Genomic DNA, 20,094 nt, shown 5'->3' with positions numbered 1-20,094 from the left:
ACAACTGCTTATATAATCAAACAAAACAACCTCAAATGTCCATCAAGATACAAGCCTCAGAGTCTGGTGTGCTTTGAGTGAGAAATGAGCTCATGTGTTTGAACAGAGTCCACCAAACATGCAGAGCACTTTTGGGTGATTGGCGATCCTTTATACAGAGGAAGGTCAGTGGGGAAGTGGGGAACGGGAAAAGGCCTTAAGGTTTTAGAGTTCTGCCCCATTACCTAGCCGTTCTCTACTGACTACACATCCCGAGTGACCAGCTGGGCCAGGATGCAGCCTTCAGGCTTTCCCTCTCATATGGAGGCAGCACCCCCCCACCCCCACACTGTGAGCCACAACTAACTCCTCCTCCTCCTCTCAGCTGCTTGTCACTCATGACAGATAAGTCCCCACTATAGGTATATAAAGGATCCCCCCAGCATATTCTTAAAGGGAGAAACTTTCTCAAGAACATGATGACTCTTTCGGAGCTAGAATATAGGTAAAATATAAAGTACATGAGGAAAGTGAGTTTAGTAATGATGGAACACTTGAGTATAAAATAACAATGAAGGAAAGATCGTGGGTACGAGACATTTGTTGAGCAATCAAGTGGATGAAGAAGAGAGATGATGTCAGATTTAAGACAAATAATGAGCCGTGTACACTGCTTTTTTACATGGTGGTCAAGAAAACCTCCCCCGCCCCTCTCATCTCAATTCCTTCTTTGGCTCCACCTCATATAGACAGGCCTTCCTGCACTCTACCCTCAAGGTTAATCTCAGGCACCATTTTCCCTTTTGTCTCAAAAACAAACAACATTCTATGTTGAGTAACTTTTGATCTCTGCACTTAAGAAGCACTGACCTCCTCCAATTACACATCTAAGTTCATTGGTAATCAATCTTCAGTCTAGACGCCAGGTGTGCCTGCCCTTACCATGCTGTGGGCCGCTCCATAAAGGAGGAAAGACAGAAGAGCTATCCATGGCTGTTTTCCAGGATCACTTCCTGCTGTCTGGCAGGATTTCCTCTGTCCATCCCAACACACCACCTCTCTCCTCATCATTTGGAATTGTGTTATTTCTGGTGCTTCACTGAGTAACTCCCCACAACACCCTGAAAGCCATCCCTGAATCACTGATCTCTATTTCCCAGAAACCCATCTCTAACTACAGGCTTTAGCGCCTACCAACAAATGACTACGACTTCGGATCTCATTTCATCTTCTCTCCTGGATTCACATACACTCACTCATCTCCTCGATGTGAAAGCCTTAGAGTTCAACAGGAACACACGATCTCTGCGCCTTCTCTTGTACTGTGTGGGTAGCTTCTGTTAACATAACTCACCTCTACCCTGTGGTCCCTCCTTCTCCATGGTCACCAGACAGGGGTACTCCATTTCCTTATATCCCCTGATTGGTGACTTCCTGGAAACTGTTTTCTCAACCTCAGGTGTAATTGATGGTCTTCACCTTCAAAGGCAGCAATCATCTCTTCCTGATTCTTTTGCTTTTCACCTCTAGCACATTCTTAAGTCTTAAGTTGTTAGAATGAGCACAGATAGGCTCTTGGCATCCTAGAGGACCTGATACAATGCCCTCTTCATTAGCACTCCAACGTTTTATGCTCTGTTGGGCTCTGTTTGTGCTTGGTGGAATTATAACCATTCTTACATGGAGAACACCTGCCTCCATGAAGTGACTCCCTTGCAGATCTACTTGAATTCTTGCCATTTAATGGGTTAATGAACCTTCTCTTCTCCTGGTTCACTAAAATTTATTGCCAAACCTCCTGCCAAGAGGCAAGACTACTGGGCAAAAGAAAAGAGCCCTACCATTTACCCTTTACTTAACCCCTGTACTTAGGCTATAGGTTTTAATTGCCAAAGCCAGCAATTTTTTTCCAACCTCCATGCATTTACTTGCAAATTTCCTTTCTCTTTACAGGTGAAAAATATCCTTTTTATAGGTTATTTTATTTATTTATATTTCAAATGTTGTCCTCTTCTGGGTTTCCCCTCTGCAAACACCTCATTCCATCCACTCTGACCCCTGCTTCTATAAGGGAGCTTACTCACCCAACTACCCCCTCCCACTTGACCACCCTAGCATTCCCCTACTTTGGGTCTCCATAGGATGAAGGACCTCCAATCCCATTGATGTCTAAATAGAAAATCCTTTGCAACATAAGCAGCTAGAGCCATGGGTCCCTCCAAGTGTACTCTTTGGTTGGTGGTTTAGTCTCCTGGAGATATAGTGGTGTTGGTTGTTTGATATTGTTGCTTTTCCAATGGAGTTGCAAAACCCCTTCAGCTTCTTAAGACCTTCTCCTAACTCCTCCATTGGAGTCCCATTCTCAGTCCAATTGTTAGCTTCGAGCATCTGCATCTGTATTGGTCAGACTCTGGCACAGCATCTCAGGTGACAGCCATACCAGGCTCCTGCCAACAAGTGCTTCTTAACATCAGCAATAGTGTCTGGGTTTGATTTCTGCAGATGGGATGGATCCTTAGGTGTGGCAGGAAGCAGTTATTAACCCTTAGAATGAGCAAGGAAGTCTTGGGGTGTTTTAGAAGTTTCCAGCAAGCATTCAGTATAGTTAAGTAGAATGAAAGAGACCATCAGTCTTTAAACTACAATTCTGTCCAACTCTGCATCCCAATTCAACCCATTCCAGGGTTGGCACACTCCTGACATGGGGCAAGGGGTGGTGTCTATTGGATAGAGATTCAGGAAAAGTGTATGTTCCGTACAATGAGAAACTACATACAAAATCTATTCTCTTCAAAGAAGTTGGGTTTTGTTCTATCAACTGACTGTTATTGACACATAATTTAAAAAGCAGTCTGCTTTGTTCAGTGTCTACCAACATATAGATTTTATTATTTGCCCTTTACATGGTGTAGGGTGTAATGCCTGACTACTCTACAAAGTAAAACAGGAAAGTATGTACATTGGGGATGAAAATCTCATACCCCATCCACAGTCAGTCAAGAAAGACAGTACAGAGTCCCCCAAAAGGATGCCTCTGATGTTTACAATATGAAGCTCAAAGCTTCTTCCACCCTCAAGCATGTAAGCTTCAGGAGACAATACTCTTCTTCCTTGGTCATAACAAGGGCAGCTCTCAAGAGACTAGGGGCTTCCTAGATAGCAAAACAAAACAAACAAGTCAAAAACTCAAACCCACCAAATTTATCCAAACCAACCCATCTAAGCTAAGGACCATGCTGCATCCCTCACTTTCCAAAGGAAGATCAAAATAACCCTGCCCCTTCCCTTGTAACCTTATTCCCTCAGTGGTACTGGTGTCCCTGTAGCAGGCGTGGCCTCCTGATCTGGGACCTTCTGAAATGGTGGGCATCCATGTATTCCTACCCTTAGCATGGGAGGTTTGCCACTTGATTACTTCTGTGAAGGGCACAGTCAGTTTTCTGTAATAATATGAAGATATACATATTCACAATAGCACATAGACCATACTCAATATAAGGCCTACACTGGAGAACAAGAATTAAAAGACATGAACTGGACTCAGTAGGTTTAAGAGAGCCACGGGGGTTGTGTGTACAGGGAAATGGTTGTACATCTGCAAGGGGTTGGTGATACAGGAAAATAAGATAATAAGTCACTGTATGAAATTCTCAAAGTAATAATTTTATTGAAAGTTTTAAATGCTTTTAAATTTTTACCTTTTTAATATTGTACATCCCAACCATGATTTCTCTTCCTCAGTCCCTCCTCACACTAATTCCCTTCTTCCCCTACCCCAAACATTCATCTGCTCCTCCTCCAGTTCTTTTCAGAAAAAGGGAGGCCTTTCATGGGTATTAACTAGTCATGACATAACAAGTTGAACGTGCAATATATTAACACAAAACAATTAACCTTGCTTCTTATATGTTCTATCTGTTTCCCATTACCACATCTTATTGACCATTTCACAAACAAAAAAGGAGATTATCTAAAATATCCTGTCTCAGAATCACTGTTCGATCAAAGAACTGACACACCCAGAGACACATTAATAAATAATCTTAGATATCAAACCATCTTCAGTGCCACCATACAGGTACACACTCTCCTACTCTACACCCTGCACACTAAAAAGAAAACATCAGCTCTGACCATCATACCTTAGGAATGCAAGTTGCTTTGACTATAAAGAAAAACTTATTAGGGAAACATCTTGCAATTGAACCATTTGAAAGGACACTCTGCTCCCACTGCTTCCACAAAAGAGAGCTTGGAGCATCATCCTTAATCTTAAATGCACAGGCAAACACTACAGCAAGGGTAGGGTGTTGTGAACCTGAAGAACTGAGCCACGGGAAGCTGGTCCAAACTGCCATGTCACGATAGCAGACGGGAGCAAAATGTTCAGGGTGAGGATCAGAGACTAGAAAAAAGATACTTGACATTTCATAATTACTATCTAATGAGAAAAAATAAAACAGGAAAAGAAAATTTAAGTAAATGGGTACACTCTAAAATGTAAGAGGTGAGGGGGGAAAGATAAGAATACATTCCGCACACACAAGATATTCTCTAGTGAAACAAAGTGGGAAAAGGTCAGGGGAAAGAAGTATAAAATCTCAGAATTCTTGTTGGAAAAATATAGAAAAATGAGAGAGAAAAGGAGATACCACGCGCAAAGAGCAGTAGATTGCCACCACTTTACAAAACAAAAACAAGAACTGAAGATGTAGCTCAGATGGCTGAGTCTTTGTCCAACATCTATAAATCCTGGCTTTGATCCGCAACTCCACAATGACCTACCATCAGGGTATATGCCATCAATAGGTGTTGAAGCAGGAGGATGACAAGTTTTAAATCATCTGCAACAACACAGGAAGTTTGGGAGCCTTTTGGATTATATCAACTCTTGTCAAATAAAACAAACCAGTATAAATTAAAAAAACAACCACCAGCTAAAAGAAAAGATCCTATACTTTCTGACAAAAAATTAAAAATAGAGTCTAATTGAATGTAAGACTGATCAACAGGAAGTATTCATGCCTAGTTCTATAAGCCTCTGCCCATGACTACAGAGACCATAGATGCTAAAGAAGAAGCTAGAGTCACTACTTTCTTAAACCAGTCAAATATTCAGTTATGCCTGTTAAATAGTAACGAACTCCCTGTGTTGATGAGAGACATTGTTCATGTCAGCTGGTGGAGGGCTGTTTCATGAGACCAGGAGGACAAGGACAGCAGCCAGGCAGACTGGGGGAGGCTCACAGTTTTAGGATCCCAGTTATTGAGAAAGCTTAATCTGTGCAGGACTCAGAATGAGATCTTTGCTGCAGGTGGAAGAATATGGTAAATCTGTGACTCCTTTTCTTCTGAGAATATCTAAAGTGTCCATAGTATGAAAAATTATAGTAATATTTAATTAATAATATGAAGGCTTGGGAAGGATAACTGATTTCCCCTGGGCTGGGGCCTCCGGGGATTCCAAGTGATATATTTCATGAACAGAAATGCCTAAATTGCCATGAATGCTTGGAATCCTGGGAGAGATTAACACACTGCAAAGACAGTGCATGCACATTGAGAACAGGAGTGTCCCTGTCCTCAGGCCAGAATCAGAGGCAATTTACAAAGTTCTTTTCCAGTAAAGTTTTGGTGGGGTACTTTGCTCTAACAAAGTCTGACAAGTGACTAACAGAAAGCAGCAATGGATTTTCTTTTGCCAATGTAGCAAACTACAAGACCATGGTAATATGGAGCCTTCTGGAGAAATTGCTCACCCAGTCAATTCTCCCACTGACCTGTTTGCCCACATCCTTCTCCCATATTCTTCACAGCCCAAGAGCTTGTCATTCTTTACTTTTTGGAATATGTGGCATTGTTTTTTTCTGTTCTGCATCTGTTTTTACCTCACACATCTCCTATGGCTTTATTCCTTTATCCCATGAGTTCAGAGCAGCCCTGGTCCAAAGCATAAGATACTTGATAGATCTTTACTTCCAGCTGCTTCCTCAGCTGAAATGGCAGTAACTAAGAGTGTGTGACACCATGTGGTAAAGATATATATGTTGCAAATGGTGTAAAGAAGTCCCTGTCTTAGGCCTCAACAGATACAGAAAGATAGAAATAATCCCATGCATCCTATCAGACAACCACGGTCTAAAGCTGTTCTTCAATAAGAGTAAGGAAAGAACGCCCACATATACATGGAAGTTGAACAATGCTCTACTCAATGATAACCTGGTCAAGGAAGAAATAAAGAAACAAATTAAAGACTTCTTAGAATTTGATGAAAGTGAAGGTACTACATACCCAAACTTATGGGACACAATGAAAGCTGTGCTAAGAGGAAAACTCATAGCTCTGAGTGCCTGCAGAAAGAAACAGGAGAGAGCATATATCAGCAGCTTGACAGCACACCTAAAAGCTCTAGAACAAAAAGAACCAAACACACCCAGGAGGAGTAGAAGGCAGGAAATAATCAAACTCAGAGCTGAAATCAACCAAGTAGAAACAAAAAGGACTATACAAAGAATCAACAGAACCAAAAGCTGATTCTTTGAGAAAATCAACAAGATAGATAAACCCTTAGCCAGACTAACCAAAGGACAAAGAGTGTGTCCAAATTAACAAAATCAGAAATGAAAAGGGAGACATAACAACAGAGCCATAGGAAATTTAAAAAATCATCAGATCCTACTACAAAAGCCTATATTCAATAAAACTTGAAAATCTGCAGGAAATGGACTATTTTCTAGACACATACCAGATACCGAAGTTAAATGAGGAACAGATAAACCATTTAAACAACCCCATAACTCCTAAAGAAATAGAAGCAGTCATTAAAAGTCTCCCAACCAAAAAGAGCCCAGGTCCAGATGGATTCAGTGCAGAATTCTATCAGACCTTCATAGAAGACCTCATACCAATACTATCCAAACTATTCCATGAAATTGAAACAGATGGGGCGCTACCAAATTCCTTCTATGAAGCCACAATTACTCTTATACCTAAACCACAAAGAGACCCAACAAAGAAAGAGAACTTCAGACCAATTTCCCTTATAAATATCAACACAAAGATACTCAATAAAATTCTAGCAAACCGAATCCAAGAGCACATCAAAACAATCATCCATCATGATCAAGTAGGCTTCATTCCAGAGATGCAGGGATGGTTTAATTTATGGAAAACTATCAATGTAATTCACTATATAAACAAACTGAAAGATAAAAACCACATGATCATTTCATTAGATGCTGAGAAAGCATTTGACAACATTCAACACCCCTTCATGATAAAAGTCCTGGAAAGAACAGGAAGTTAAGGCCCATACCTAAACATAGTAAAAGTCATATACAGAAAACCAGTAGCTAATACTAAACTAAATGGAGAGAAACTTGGAGCAATCCCACTAAAATCAGGGACTAGACAATGCTGCCCACACTCTCCCTACTTATTCAATATAGTTCTCAAAGTCCTAGCCAGAGCAATCAGACAACAAAAGGAGATCAAAGGGATACAGATTGGAAAGGAAGAAGTCAAAATTTCACAATTTGCAGATGAGATGATTGTATACTTCAGTGACCCCAAAAGTTCTACCAGAGAACTACTAAAACTGATAAACACCTTCAGCAAAGTGGCTGGGTATAAAATTAACTCAAATAAATCAGTAGCCTTCCTCTACACAAAAGAGAAACAAGCCAAGAAAGAAATTAGGGAAAGACACCCTTCATAATACTCCCAAATGATATAAAATACCTTGGTGTGACTTTAACCAAGCAAGTGAAAGATCTGTATGATAAGAACTTCAAGCCTCTGAAGAAAGAAATTGAAGAAGATCTCAGAAGATGGAAAGATTTCCCACTCTCATGGATTGGCAGGATTAATATAGTAAAAATGGCCATTTTACCAAAAGCAACCTACAGATTCAATGCAATCCCCATCAAAATTCCAATCCAATTCTTCAGAGAGTTAGACAGAACAATTTATAAATTCATCTGGAATAACAAAAAACCCAGGAGAGCTAAAACTATCCTCAACAATAAAAGGACTTCTAGGGAAATCAACTAAACCTGAACTCAAGCAGTATTACAGAGCAATAGTGATAAAAACTGCATGGTATTGGTACAGAGACAGACAGATAGACCAGTGGGATAGAATTGAAGACCCAGAAATGAACCCACACACCTATGGTCACTTGATTTTTGACAAAGGAGCTAAAACCATCCAATGGAAAAAGGATAGCATTTTCAGTAAATGGTGCTGGTTCAACTGGAGGTCAACATGTAGAAGAATGCAGATCGATCCATTCTTATCACCCTGTACAAAGCTTAACTCCAAGTGGATCAAGGACCTCCACATCAAACCAGATACATTCAAACTAATAGAGGAAAAAGTGGGGAAGAACCTCGAACACATTGGCATTGGAGAAAATTTCCTTAACACAACTCCAATGCCTTATGCTCCAAGATCAAGAATCGACAAATGGGATCTCATAAAACTGCAAAGCTTCTGTAAGGCAAAGGACACTGTTGTTAGGACAAAACGGCAACCAACAGATTGGGAAAAGATCTTTACCAATCCTACAACTGATAGAGGGCTTATATCCAAAATATACAAAGAACTCAAGAAGTTAGACTGAAGGGAGACAAATAGCCTTATTAAAAAATGAGGTTCAGAGCTAAAGAAGGAATTCACAGCTGAGGAATGCTGAATGGCTGAGAAACACCTAAAGAAATGTTCAACATCTTTAGTCATAAGGGAAATGCAAATCAAAACAACTCTGAGATTCCAGCTCACACCAGTGAGAATGGCTAAGATCAAAAACGCAGCAGATGCTGGTGAGGATGTGGAGAAAGAGGAACACTCCTCCATTGTTGGTGGGATTGCAGACTGGTACAACCATTCTGGAAATCAGTCTGGAGGTTCCTCAGAAAATTGGACATTGAACTACCTGAAGACCCAGCTATACCTCTCTTGGGCATATACCCAAAAGATGCCCCAACATATAACAAAGACACATGTTCCACTATGTTCATAGCAGCCTTATTTATAATAGCCAGAAGCTGGAAAGAATCCAGATGCCCTTCAACAGAGGAATGAATACAGAAATTGTGGTACATTTACACAATGGAATATTACTCAGCTATCAAAAACAATGACTTTATGAAGTTCATAGGCAAATGGTTGGAACTGGAAAATATCATTCTGAGTGAGGTAACCCAATCCCAGAAAAACACACATGGTATGCACTCATTGATAAGTGGATATTAGCCCAAATGATCAAATTACCCTAGATGCACAGAACACATGAAACTCAAGAAGGATGACCAAAATGTGAATGCTTCACTCCTTCTTTAAAGGAGGAACAAGAATACCCTTGGGAAGGAATAGGGAGGCAAAGTGTAGAACAGAGGCAGAAGGAACACCCATTCAGAGCCTGCCCCTCATGTGGCCTATACATATACAGCCACCGAACTAGATAAGATGGATGAAGCAAAGAAGTGCAAGCTGACAGGAACCGGATGTAGATCTCTCCTGAAAGACACAGCCAGATTACAGCAAATACATAGGCGAATGCCAGCACTGAACTGAGAACGGGACCCCCGTTGAAGAAATCAAAGAAAGGACTGAAAGAGTTTGAAGGGGCTCGAGACCCCATATGAACAACAATGCCAACCAACCAGAACTTCCAGGGACTAAGCCACTACCCAAAGACTATACATGGACTGACCCTGGACTCTGACCTCACAGGTAGCAATGAATAGACTAGTAAGAGCACCAGTGGAAGGGGAAACCTTTGGTCCTGCCAAGACTGAACCCCCAGTGAACATGACTGTTGTGGGGAGGATGGTAATGGGGGAGGATGGGGAGGGGAACACCCATATAGAAGGAGAAGGGGAGGGATTGGGGGATGTTGGCCCGGAAACCGGGAAAGGGAATAACAATCAAAATGTAAGTAAGAAATACCCAAGTTAATAAAGATGGAGAAAAAAAAAAAAAAGAAGTCCCTGTCTTGTAGAACAGTGTAGCCAATTGCAGTGGTTTTTCAGATAATTGGGAATAGCCTTACCCCTACCCCAAGACCCAGCTACACTATTTCTGGGCATATACCCAGAAGATGCTCCACTATAACACAAGGACACTTGTTCCACTATGGCCAGAGCAGCTTTACTGATAATAACCAAAAAATGGAAACAACCTAGATGTCCCTCAACAGACGAATGGATAAAGTAAATGTGGTTAAACTACACAACAGAATACTACTCAGCAATTTAAAAGAAAAAAGCAAATCATGAAATTTGGAAGTAAATGCATAGAACTAGAACAGATCATCCTGAGTGAGGTATCCCTGACCCAAAAGGACCTGCATGATGTGCACTCACTGAGAAGTGGACATTAGTCATAAAGTAAAGGAAAACCAGGCTCCACTCCACAAACACAAAGAAGCCAAATTACAAAGAAGGCCCAAGGAAGGATGGATGGATGGATCTTTCTCAGAACAGAAATTAAATAGAATTGGAGGATGATAGAGGGGGGCAACTGCATGGGAAAGGGTGGAGAGGGGCATATGGATGGTAATCAGATGTGGGGGTAAGGGAGAAGGCTGAGAGTGAGAATGAAAATAAGTAGGACAAATTCCTGGCACTGGCCAGAGATCTGAGGCAGGGAAGGCTACCGGGAGTCTATGAAGATGACGCTAGTTGAGACACCTAACAGCTGGGACTATGGAAACATCAGTGGTCACCTCCTGTAGACAAGTACGACTTCCAGCAAAGGAATGGGAACATCATCCACTCATCCACAAAAAACTTCAACTCAACATTTCTCCTACCTACAAAGTGCACAGGGATAAACAGGGAACAGAGATTGAGGAAATGGCCAGCCAATGCTGGCCCAATTTGAGACCCAGAGTGAAAGAGCCAACCTCTGACACTATGCTTGCGGACAGGAGCCTATCATAACTGTCTCTTAAATGGCTTCATCCAGCAGCTGATAGAAACAGATTCTGAGATCCACAGCCAAATATTAGATGAAATTCTTGTAGAAGAGTTTGGGCTAGAATTGATGGAGCCAAGAGGGTCAAGAATACACAAGAAAACCTACAGAGTCAACTAACTTGGGCACATGGGGGTTCACAGAAACTGAACCATCAACCAAAGAATATGGAGATACTGGACCTAGTTCCCTACACATTTGTATAAGATATGCAAGCTTGGTCTTCATGTGGGTCTCCTAACAATTGGAATAGGGGCTGACTCTGTTGCCTGCCTTTAGATCCCTTTCTCCTAGCTGACTGCCTTTTCTGGTCTCAGTGAAAAAAGATGTGCTTAGTCCTGCTGGAACTGGATGTCCCAGGGCAAGGTGTTACCCAAGGGGGATTTCCCTTTCTCTGAGGAGGAAGGGAGGGGATTTGGAGAGGTAGAATCTGTAAGGGTGTGGCTGGAATGAGAGGAGAGAGGGGGCTGTGATCAGGATGTAAAGTGAATTCATTGATTGATTGATTGATTGATTGATTGATTTAGAAAGAGGGGCAACAGCTACTACTGAGAAAAAACTCTCATTCCTCAATCAGCTTAGCTTCTGTTCAGACAGGGGTTGCAGCTGACCTATCCTAGTAGACTGCCAGGCTTCTCTCTCTTATAGTCGTTCTGATTCATTTTGGCCAGAAAGATATTACCATGTGCTACATTGACAGAGAACATTCAGACTCTCTACCCTGAAAGGTCCAGGAATCCAGGCATGAAGCAATAAAATAGAGCTCCCAGCATGAAAGAAAAATCCCTGCAGAGCATAGCATAACACACATCATCAACACTGGAAATGCCTCAGGACACACAGCAGGAGGGCGAGTTCATGAGCTTCACCCACAGCTGCAGTCAACCCTCAGCATTCTTGAGACTCTCAGTCCTGCTGGAGTTACTGACCCTCTCAGGAGTCTGAGTGCTCATTCTGCCTGCCATGAGGACTCTCTGCTCTCTGCTGCTGATAGGCTGCCTCCTTTTCTCCTATGACACTCCAGGTAAGCCTGAGGGGCTGCAGCCCCTGCTCAGGACTGGGGACATAGAGGCAGAAACCTGATCCTGTAGAAGCAGAAATCCTGGCATGGATTCTGGTGGATGTATTTATTTACTTACCTACTCACTTTACATCCCATTCACTGGCAATCTCCAGTGCCCCTCCCACAATCCTTCCCCCATCCCCTTCTCCTCTAAGCTTTTGTTGCCCCTCTAGGTAACCCCCCCATCCCAGTACTGCAAGTCCTTGTAAGGCTAGGCACTTCCTCTCCCACTGACGCCAGACAAGGAAGCCCAACTTCAAGAACATATCCCACATACAAGCAACAGCTTCTGGAGTACACTCAACTTCAGTTGTTGGAGGCCCACATGGATACCAAGCTGCATATCTATGACATATGTGCAAGGAAGCCTAAGTATAGCCCGTATATGTTCTTTGGTTGGTAGTCCAGTCAGACTCTGAGAGCTGGAAGGGTCCAAGTTACTTGATTCTGTTGGTCTGCCTGTGGACATTCTATCCCCTTCAGGGCCTTCAATCCTTCTCAAGGGTCACCAAGCTCCATCCACAGTTAGACTGTGGGTGTCTACATGTGTCTGAGTCAGTTGTTGGGTGGAGCCCCTCACAGGACAGCCATGGTAGACTCCTATCTGCAAGCAGAACAGAATATCCCAAATTGTGTCAGGGATTGGTGCTTTTCCATGGTATGGGTCTCAAGTTGGGCTTGTTATTGGCTCCCCCAGCTGCACTCCATCCACACTCCATGCATTTCTTACAGACAGGATAAACTTGGGGTTGGTTTTCTCATGTTTACTGCCTGGCCATGGGAGGCAGCCTTCCCTGGCTCCATATCCCCAATGCTGTCAGTCTCAGCTAAGGACACGCCCCCTCCGATTCTTTAGTGCCTCCTCTATCTCAGGTCTCTGTCTCTTTCTGCAGATAATCCCCAGCCCCATGAATTGCAGATTTTCATACATGTATGGACCATCGTGACCCATGCCCCTCTCACACCTGACCCCAAACCCCTCTCCTACCCATACCCTTCTCTTCATCTGCCTTCCACAACCATTCTATTCTCCCTTTCAAGTGAGACTCAAGCATCCTTGTTTGTACGTTCCTCCCAGTCCAGGGTCTGAGGAGTGTAGCATAGGCACCCTTTATTTTATGGCTAATATCCATTTATAGTTGAATACATACTACACATTTCCTTTTGGAACTAGGTTACCTCACTCAGGATGATGTAGATGTACTATATTTTCTTAATCCATTATTCAGTTGAGGAACATCTAGGTTGTTTCCAGTTTCTGGTGATTAGGAATAAACCTGCTATGAAAATAGTTAAGCAAGTGTCTTTGTGAGAAAGAGGAACATCTTTTGGGTATATGCCCAGGAGTGGTATAACTTCTTCTTGAGATAGAACTATTCTCAGTTTTCTAAGAAACTGCCATATTGATTTCCGAAGTGGATTTATAAGTTTGCACTCCCACCAGTCATGGAAGATGCTTCCCTGTGTTCACATCTTCACACAGGTGCTGTCACTTGAGTTTTTGATTATGACCATAATAAGAGAGAATCTCAGGGTTGTTTTGATTTGCATTTCCCTAATGATTAAAGACTTTGAACATTTCTGGACATGCTTTCAGCCACTTGAGATTCCTCTGTTGAGAATTCTCTCTTTAGCTCTATGCCCTATTTTTTAATTGGGTTATTTGAGTTGGTGGTGCCTAACCTCTTGTTTTTGTTATATTTTTGGATATCAGCCCTCTTTCAGATGGAGAGTTGGTGAAGATCCTTTCCCAATGTGTAGGCTGCCATTTTGTCTATTGACAGTGTCCTTTGCCCTACAGAAGCTTTTCAGTTTCATGACATTGCCTTTGCCCATTGTTGACCTTAGAACCCGAGCCATTGGTATTCTTTTAAGGAAATTGTCTCCTGTACCAATGTGTTCAAACCTATTTCCCATTTTCTCTTCTATGGGATTTAGTGTTGAGGTCCTTGATCCACTTGAACTTGAGTTTTGTGCAGGGTAATAAATATGGCTAGATTTTCATTCTTCTCCTTGTAGACATCCAGTTACACAAGCACCATTTGCTGAAGATCCTTTCTTTTTTCTATTGAATGGTTTTAGCTTCATAATCAAAATTCATGTGTCCATAGGTTTGTCGGCTTATTTCTGGGACTTTGATTCAATTCCATTGATCAACATACATGTTTCTGTACTAATACTATGCAGTTTTTCTCACTATTGCTCTGTAGTGCAGCTTGATATAAGAGATGGTAACAACTCCCAAAATTCTTTTATTGCGCAGAATTGTTATGACTCTCGTTGGTTTATTATTTTTGCATATGAAGTTGAGAACTGCCCTTTCAAGGTCTATTAAAAGATTGTACTGGAGTTTTGAGAGATTGCTGAATCTGAAGATTGCTTTTGTTAAGACGGCCATTTTCACTGTGTAAATACTACTGATTCATGAGCACAGGAGGTCATTTCATATTCTGATGTATTCTTCAGTGTCTTTCTTCAGGAACTTGGCATTCTTGTCATACAGATCTTTCACTTGCTTGATTAGAGTTATACCAAGATATTTTATATTATTCGTGGCTATTGTAAAGTGTGATGTGAGACTTCTATTACTTTTAGAACTTTGTCACATGACTGAGGAGTACACCAAGTGTTTTCCTAGTCCACCAAATTTCAGTAGAAATCACAGGTAAAAATACTCTGGACAGTGAAAGCAACCCTTCCCATAAAACACATGTGGAAAATAATTCCACAAATGCAAATAGTAAATCATGACATTGTTCAATAATTCTGATAATGTAAAATGAACCATAGTAAATAAAATGCTAAGTTCACTAGTCCTGCATTTGTGTCCCTAATAAAGAAGATAACTTCAAGTAATGAGATTTATTTTTGCTTTTCAAACTAGTTTGTATTAAATATACAATACAGTGGTTCACATGACATTTTCATGCATGGATATCATGGACTTTGATCACCTTCACTCCTTTATTACTCCATCCTTATTTGTCCTTTCCCATACAATATTCCAAATGCCCTTTCTTCTTCACGCACTCATTTATGTCTCTAGGTTCCATGAAGGAGAGAACATGCATAATACATGACTCCATGTCTTGCTTATTCTTCTACTATGATGCTCAACACTTTCATCATTTCTCTTACAAATACCTCTCTCTCTCTCTCTCTCTCTCTCTCTCTCTCTCTCTCTCTCTCTCTCTCTCGGCAGAAAAGAACTCCACATGTGCACTCATCTGTTTAATACACTCATCTATTTAAGGACATGTATATCTGTTCTGTGCCATGGCTACCATGAATACCGACTGAAGAAGCATGGATCTGTCAGTGCCTCTGTGCTGTGCTAGCTTACATGCCAGAGGTCCTCACTCGGAGCTAGTGCTGTGGATCACATATTTTTTCTAGGGTTAGTTTTGTGAGGACCGTCCATACGGATTGCCATGTGGCTGCACTGCTTCTAGTCATTCAGGGCTTTTATCATAAATGTATGTTACATTTGATCAAAGCCATTTCCTACATCTCCTGACATGGTCATGTAGTTGTCCTCCGGGTTATATTTACTTGTCGCCTCTCTTGCACCTTACAATGAAACCAACTTTATACTCATGTATGAACTCTTTAATGTGTTGTTTATTTAGGAAATTGCAATCTATGTCCACCATAGAATAGCTGTGTATATATTTCTTCACTTGTTTTGCCCTGTGATGGTTTGAATGAGATGTCCCCCACCCACATACTCCTGGACATGTTAGTACTTGGTCCCTAGTTGGCAACCAGTTGAGAAGGTGTCTGAGGTGTGGCCTTGCTGAAGGAAGTGTGTCACTAGAGGCAAGCTTTGAAGCTTTGAAGCCTTCCCTTATCCCAAGGTCAGATTCCCTGCTTCCTCATTGTGGTTTGAGATGTGAGCCCTTGGTTGTTTCTGCCACCATGTTTGACTGTAGCCACATTTTACTGCCCTGATGGTGATGGACTCTCCTCCATCTTGAAGTGGAAGCCTTCCTTCTATAAGTTGCCTTGGTTTTGGTGTTTTGTCACAGCAATAAAGTAATTAACACATACTTTTATTCAGTTTTATAGCTGGATGAAAATTACTTTGAAAAATTAATCTGGAACCATTCTTTTCCTTACTATTTTATGAAATAGTTTGAGAACTAGTTCTTTTTGGTTTTTGTTTTGTTTTGTTTGTTTTTGAGGGTTTTTTTTTTGATATTTCAAATGTTATTCCCCTTCCCAGTTACCTGTCCATAAGTCTCCTATTCCCTCCCCCTCCCCTTCTTCTGTAAGGTTGTTCCTCTCCCCATCCACCCCTCCTTACTGCCTCCCCCAATGTTCCCTTACACTGGGGGTCCAACCTTGGCAGGACCAAGGGCTTCTCCTTCCACTGGTGCCTAACAAGGCCATCCTCTGCTACATATACAGCTGGAGCCGGGACTCAGTCCATGTATAGTCTTCAGGTAATGGTTTAGTCCCTGGAAGCTCTGATTGGTTGGCATTGTTGTTCTTATGGGGTTACAAGCCCCTTCAGCTCTTTCAATCCTTTCTCTAACTCCTCCAACAGAGGTCCCGTTCTCAGTTCAGTGGTTTGCTGCTAGCATTCGCCTTTGCATTTGGCATGCTCTGGCTGTGTCTTTCAGGAGAGATCTATATTCGGTTCCTGTCAGCATGCACGTCTTAACTTCTTCAATCTTATCTAGTTTATGACATTCCAGTATGGAGTTCCTCTTTCTACTACTGGTTCATTATCACGGGTTAGTGTATTATGAATCTTCTCAGACTATTTATAGCCTTTCAATTCAGTTTGATGAGTCAAATGTGATTAGGAATTTATCCTTTCTTCTAAATGTGATAATTCATGGCAATATAATTTTTCAAGTATTCTATAACAATCTTCTTGTGATTTGTTTTCTAACATCCCCTCTTTTAACCCTAATTTTAATTTTATTAGATTCCCATTGCTTTAATTATTCCCTTTCTTTTAATAATTTTGATTAAGAATTTGTCTTTAATCTTTTATTTATGTTTATCTTTTTAAAGATCCAATTCTTTGTTTCATTGATCATTCTCATTGTTCCCTTGGTTTAAATTTCATTAGTATCACATTACTGATATTTGCTACCATGCCTATATTAGGGATTTTTTGCATACAGAAAATCAAAAAGGACAAAACATAAATAATACATAATACATATAGTGTGTGTGTGTGTGTGTGTGTGTGTGTGTGTGTGTGTGTGTGTGTGTAAAGGGCTCTGTAAATACCCATGGATTCTAAACACTTCTATCTATTCTAATTACCTTCTTAGTTAAAGACAATCATTTAATATCATTCTATCATGAAACTGGAGGTACACTAAGAATTTTTGTATGATTCTTCTTAGCATTGAGAACCTTCCATGACAGGAAATGAACTCTAGAAATGGACTATTGCAGGGTTGGTTCAATTATGAACCTACCTGGTAACATTTTATCTACACTATTACAAGTTACAACAGTCATGGACAATTATGTTTAAGAAATAGGTTGCCATAAAGATAGGATGTGAACTATAGACCAGACAATGAGGAGGACTCTGTATGTACTGGGTGACATTGATCCTAGATGCTTCTCCCAACAGTGGATAAGGTATAAGAAGCAGATTTTCTTCATATACCATTCCATCTCCATGGCAACACAACTACTGTGATGAAACAGAGGTTCTATACATGCCCAGTCTGATAGAGTCTACAAGAAAAACATAGCTATTGAGCGATAGAAGTATTCCTACTGAAATTTCAATTTCTTTAAATGTGAATGGGTGCATCAAGTTAATGGCTACCATATTGGACTCAGCAACTTTACAGAGAACAAACTTGAACAGACAAAGCCTCTTCTCCTGGCTGGTGATAAATACAGAAAATGCTTTGTATATATTTTCTGCCAATCAAGTCAGATTAGTGTTTGATATGAATACCTCATTTAATGTCAATTAACTGTAAATGCCTGTGCCCAAACATTATCACACTCTAGGGCACTAAAGGATTGGAACTTCCCTCTGAGCAGGAATTTTACCTGGGTAAAATTATGACTTGATGGTTACCAGGTGTATCATAGAGTAATTTTGTCCTATCCTGGATACTGTTGAAGACTAATCTAGGATTCATTGTATGTTATTCTCTGATATCTCACAGAAGGCAGACAAGGCAACCATATCAGTATAACACTAATGATTATAGGTGTTGGTGGAAATTGTGGTGAGAAGTCTGGAAAGTTGGACCAGAGTCAGAAGAACCAATTTGACTAAGAATGGGAAATGGGGCACTTCAGAATAAGTTCACGGTGCAGTAATGCCTGTAGCATTAAGAAATAGAGTATATGGCATCTTAGGGACAAGAAGATGGAATAGGGGGTGTATTGGGAAGGAGCTTAAGTCTAAACATCAAACATAAAAGCCACACTCATAATTCTGCTGTTCATCCTTGCCAAGTGTGTGATTTCATTACCTGTTCCAAGGTTCAATTTCATGAAAATTCTTGGAGGAGAAAACTATCCCCTGAACTTAGACACATTAACTATGTATCTTGCACCTCCAAGACATTCTCGAATATTTGGCATTATACCTGTGACTCTAAAGGGTATCTGCTCTCTCCTTGCAGTTGTTGGCTTTCTAAGAAGATCTGTCTCGGGATTTCAGGAGTGCCACAGTAAGGGAGGGTACTGTTACCGTTACTATTGTCCTCGCCCTCACAGAAGACTGGGTAGCTGTTACCCATATGCGGCAAACTGCTGCAGGAGGAGAAGATGACTGGAAGGAAGCACATGGAAGCCAAGTGACAGATGTGTAACTGATGTTTTAATAAAGGAAACATTTAAGCAGATAAGCTTATCTGCTTCAGATCCTATTGAAACCAGTGTTTTGGTTTAAAAAGACTTGAGAAAATGCAAGCCTCATGTCCTGGCTGGGAACAGGAGAGGGGGAATCTAGAAACCCTGCCTAGTCCTGAGTAATAATTTGAGCAATGTCAATCTTTTTTTTTAATTTATTGCCGAACCACGTGTGAGCAGTGCAGAAGAACCGCACAAGACTGTACAGGAAACACAGGTCTCAGGCCTTTTAGGGCCTAACAAAGGGTAACTCTTCCATGGTCTCAAAGTTAAGTAAGGCTCCATTCATTGCAGATCCTAGGCTTACACTGCTTAGGGCACTGAATGGCCATTATATTAGCACCTGATTTATAATAGTAAATGGTCCCACCGAAGCTTTTTCCCTATGGAAAATGTCTCAGTTTTCAGATCAGCATTATTTTAGTCAACAACAACAACAACAACAAACATACACACACACACACACTTTATTTTTGCTTTGTTTTGCTCTTCATTCAATATATTTTGACTATATATTTCCCTTCCCTCAATTCCAACTAGATCCCCCTCGCTACAGCTTACACTCTATTCTTTCTCATAAAAAAAAAAAAAGAAAAAGAAAAACAGGGTCTTCATCTGTGCCTGTAGCTAAGGCTATCCCACAGCCCTCCATATACAAATACTGCCCAGAGAAAGCTGGTCTCCCCAGAGACCAGTTGTCACTCCTAAGCCCATAGGTGAAACCACCACTTTTGCACCAATAACTGTCCCAAGAGGGACCCACCAAGAGCACACAAGCATATGGACTGTAGAACAGGGGAGGCAGGATCCTACTCCATGTGCACCTCAGAGCTAAGGCTGTCCTGTAGCCCACCATAACCAAAACCCACACTGAGAGAGCTGGTCTCCCAGGAGTGCTCTCGCTCATGTTTTAGTACCTACCAACAAATGACTACAACTTACAGACCTCATTTCATCTTCTCTCCTGGATTCAGAAATACTCATTCATTTCCTCGCTGTGAATGCCTTAGAGTTCAACATATCCACACAATCTCTATGCTCTTTCTTGTACTGTTTGAGTAGCTTTAGTTGGCATAACTCACCTCTACCCTGTGGTTCCTCCTCCTCTGTGGTCACCAGTCCAGAAAAATCCACTTCCACTGTTTTCTCAACCTCAGTTGTAGATTTTCTTCAACGTCAATGTTTGCCCTCATCTCTTCCATGGTCCTGTTGCTTCTCACCTC

The 20,094-nt window shown here is 41.2% G+C and overlaps 2 protein-coding genes across 1 annotated transcript; one reads left to right on the top strand and one right to left on the bottom strand.

The window, feature by feature from the left end:
* Erich1 (glutamate-rich 1) overlaps positions 1 to 20,094 on the bottom strand; it is a gene marked incomplete at its 5' end in the record, with an annotated part of 52,793,804 nt that overhangs the window by 5,385,868 nt on the left and 47,387,842 nt on the right.
* Defb11 (defensin beta 11) lies at positions 11,890 to 18,894 on the top strand. The gene is given in 2 exon segments (NM_001037505.2): positions 11,890 to 11,983; positions 18,643 to 18,894. Coding segments are annotated over 2 exon segments (210 nt in total). The 5' UTR covers positions 11,890 to 11,922; the 3' UTR covers positions 18,792 to 18,894.

The sequence above is a fragment of the Rattus norvegicus genome, chromosome 16 (genome assembly GCF_021556685.1).
Source record: "Rattus norvegicus strain SHRSP/BbbUtx chromosome 16, alternate assembly SHRSP_T2T, whole genome shotgun sequence".
Lineage (NCBI taxonomy): Eukaryota > Metazoa > Chordata > Mammalia > Rodentia > Muridae > Rattus > Rattus norvegicus.
This window is presented reverse-complemented; position numbering and strand designations above follow the sequence as displayed.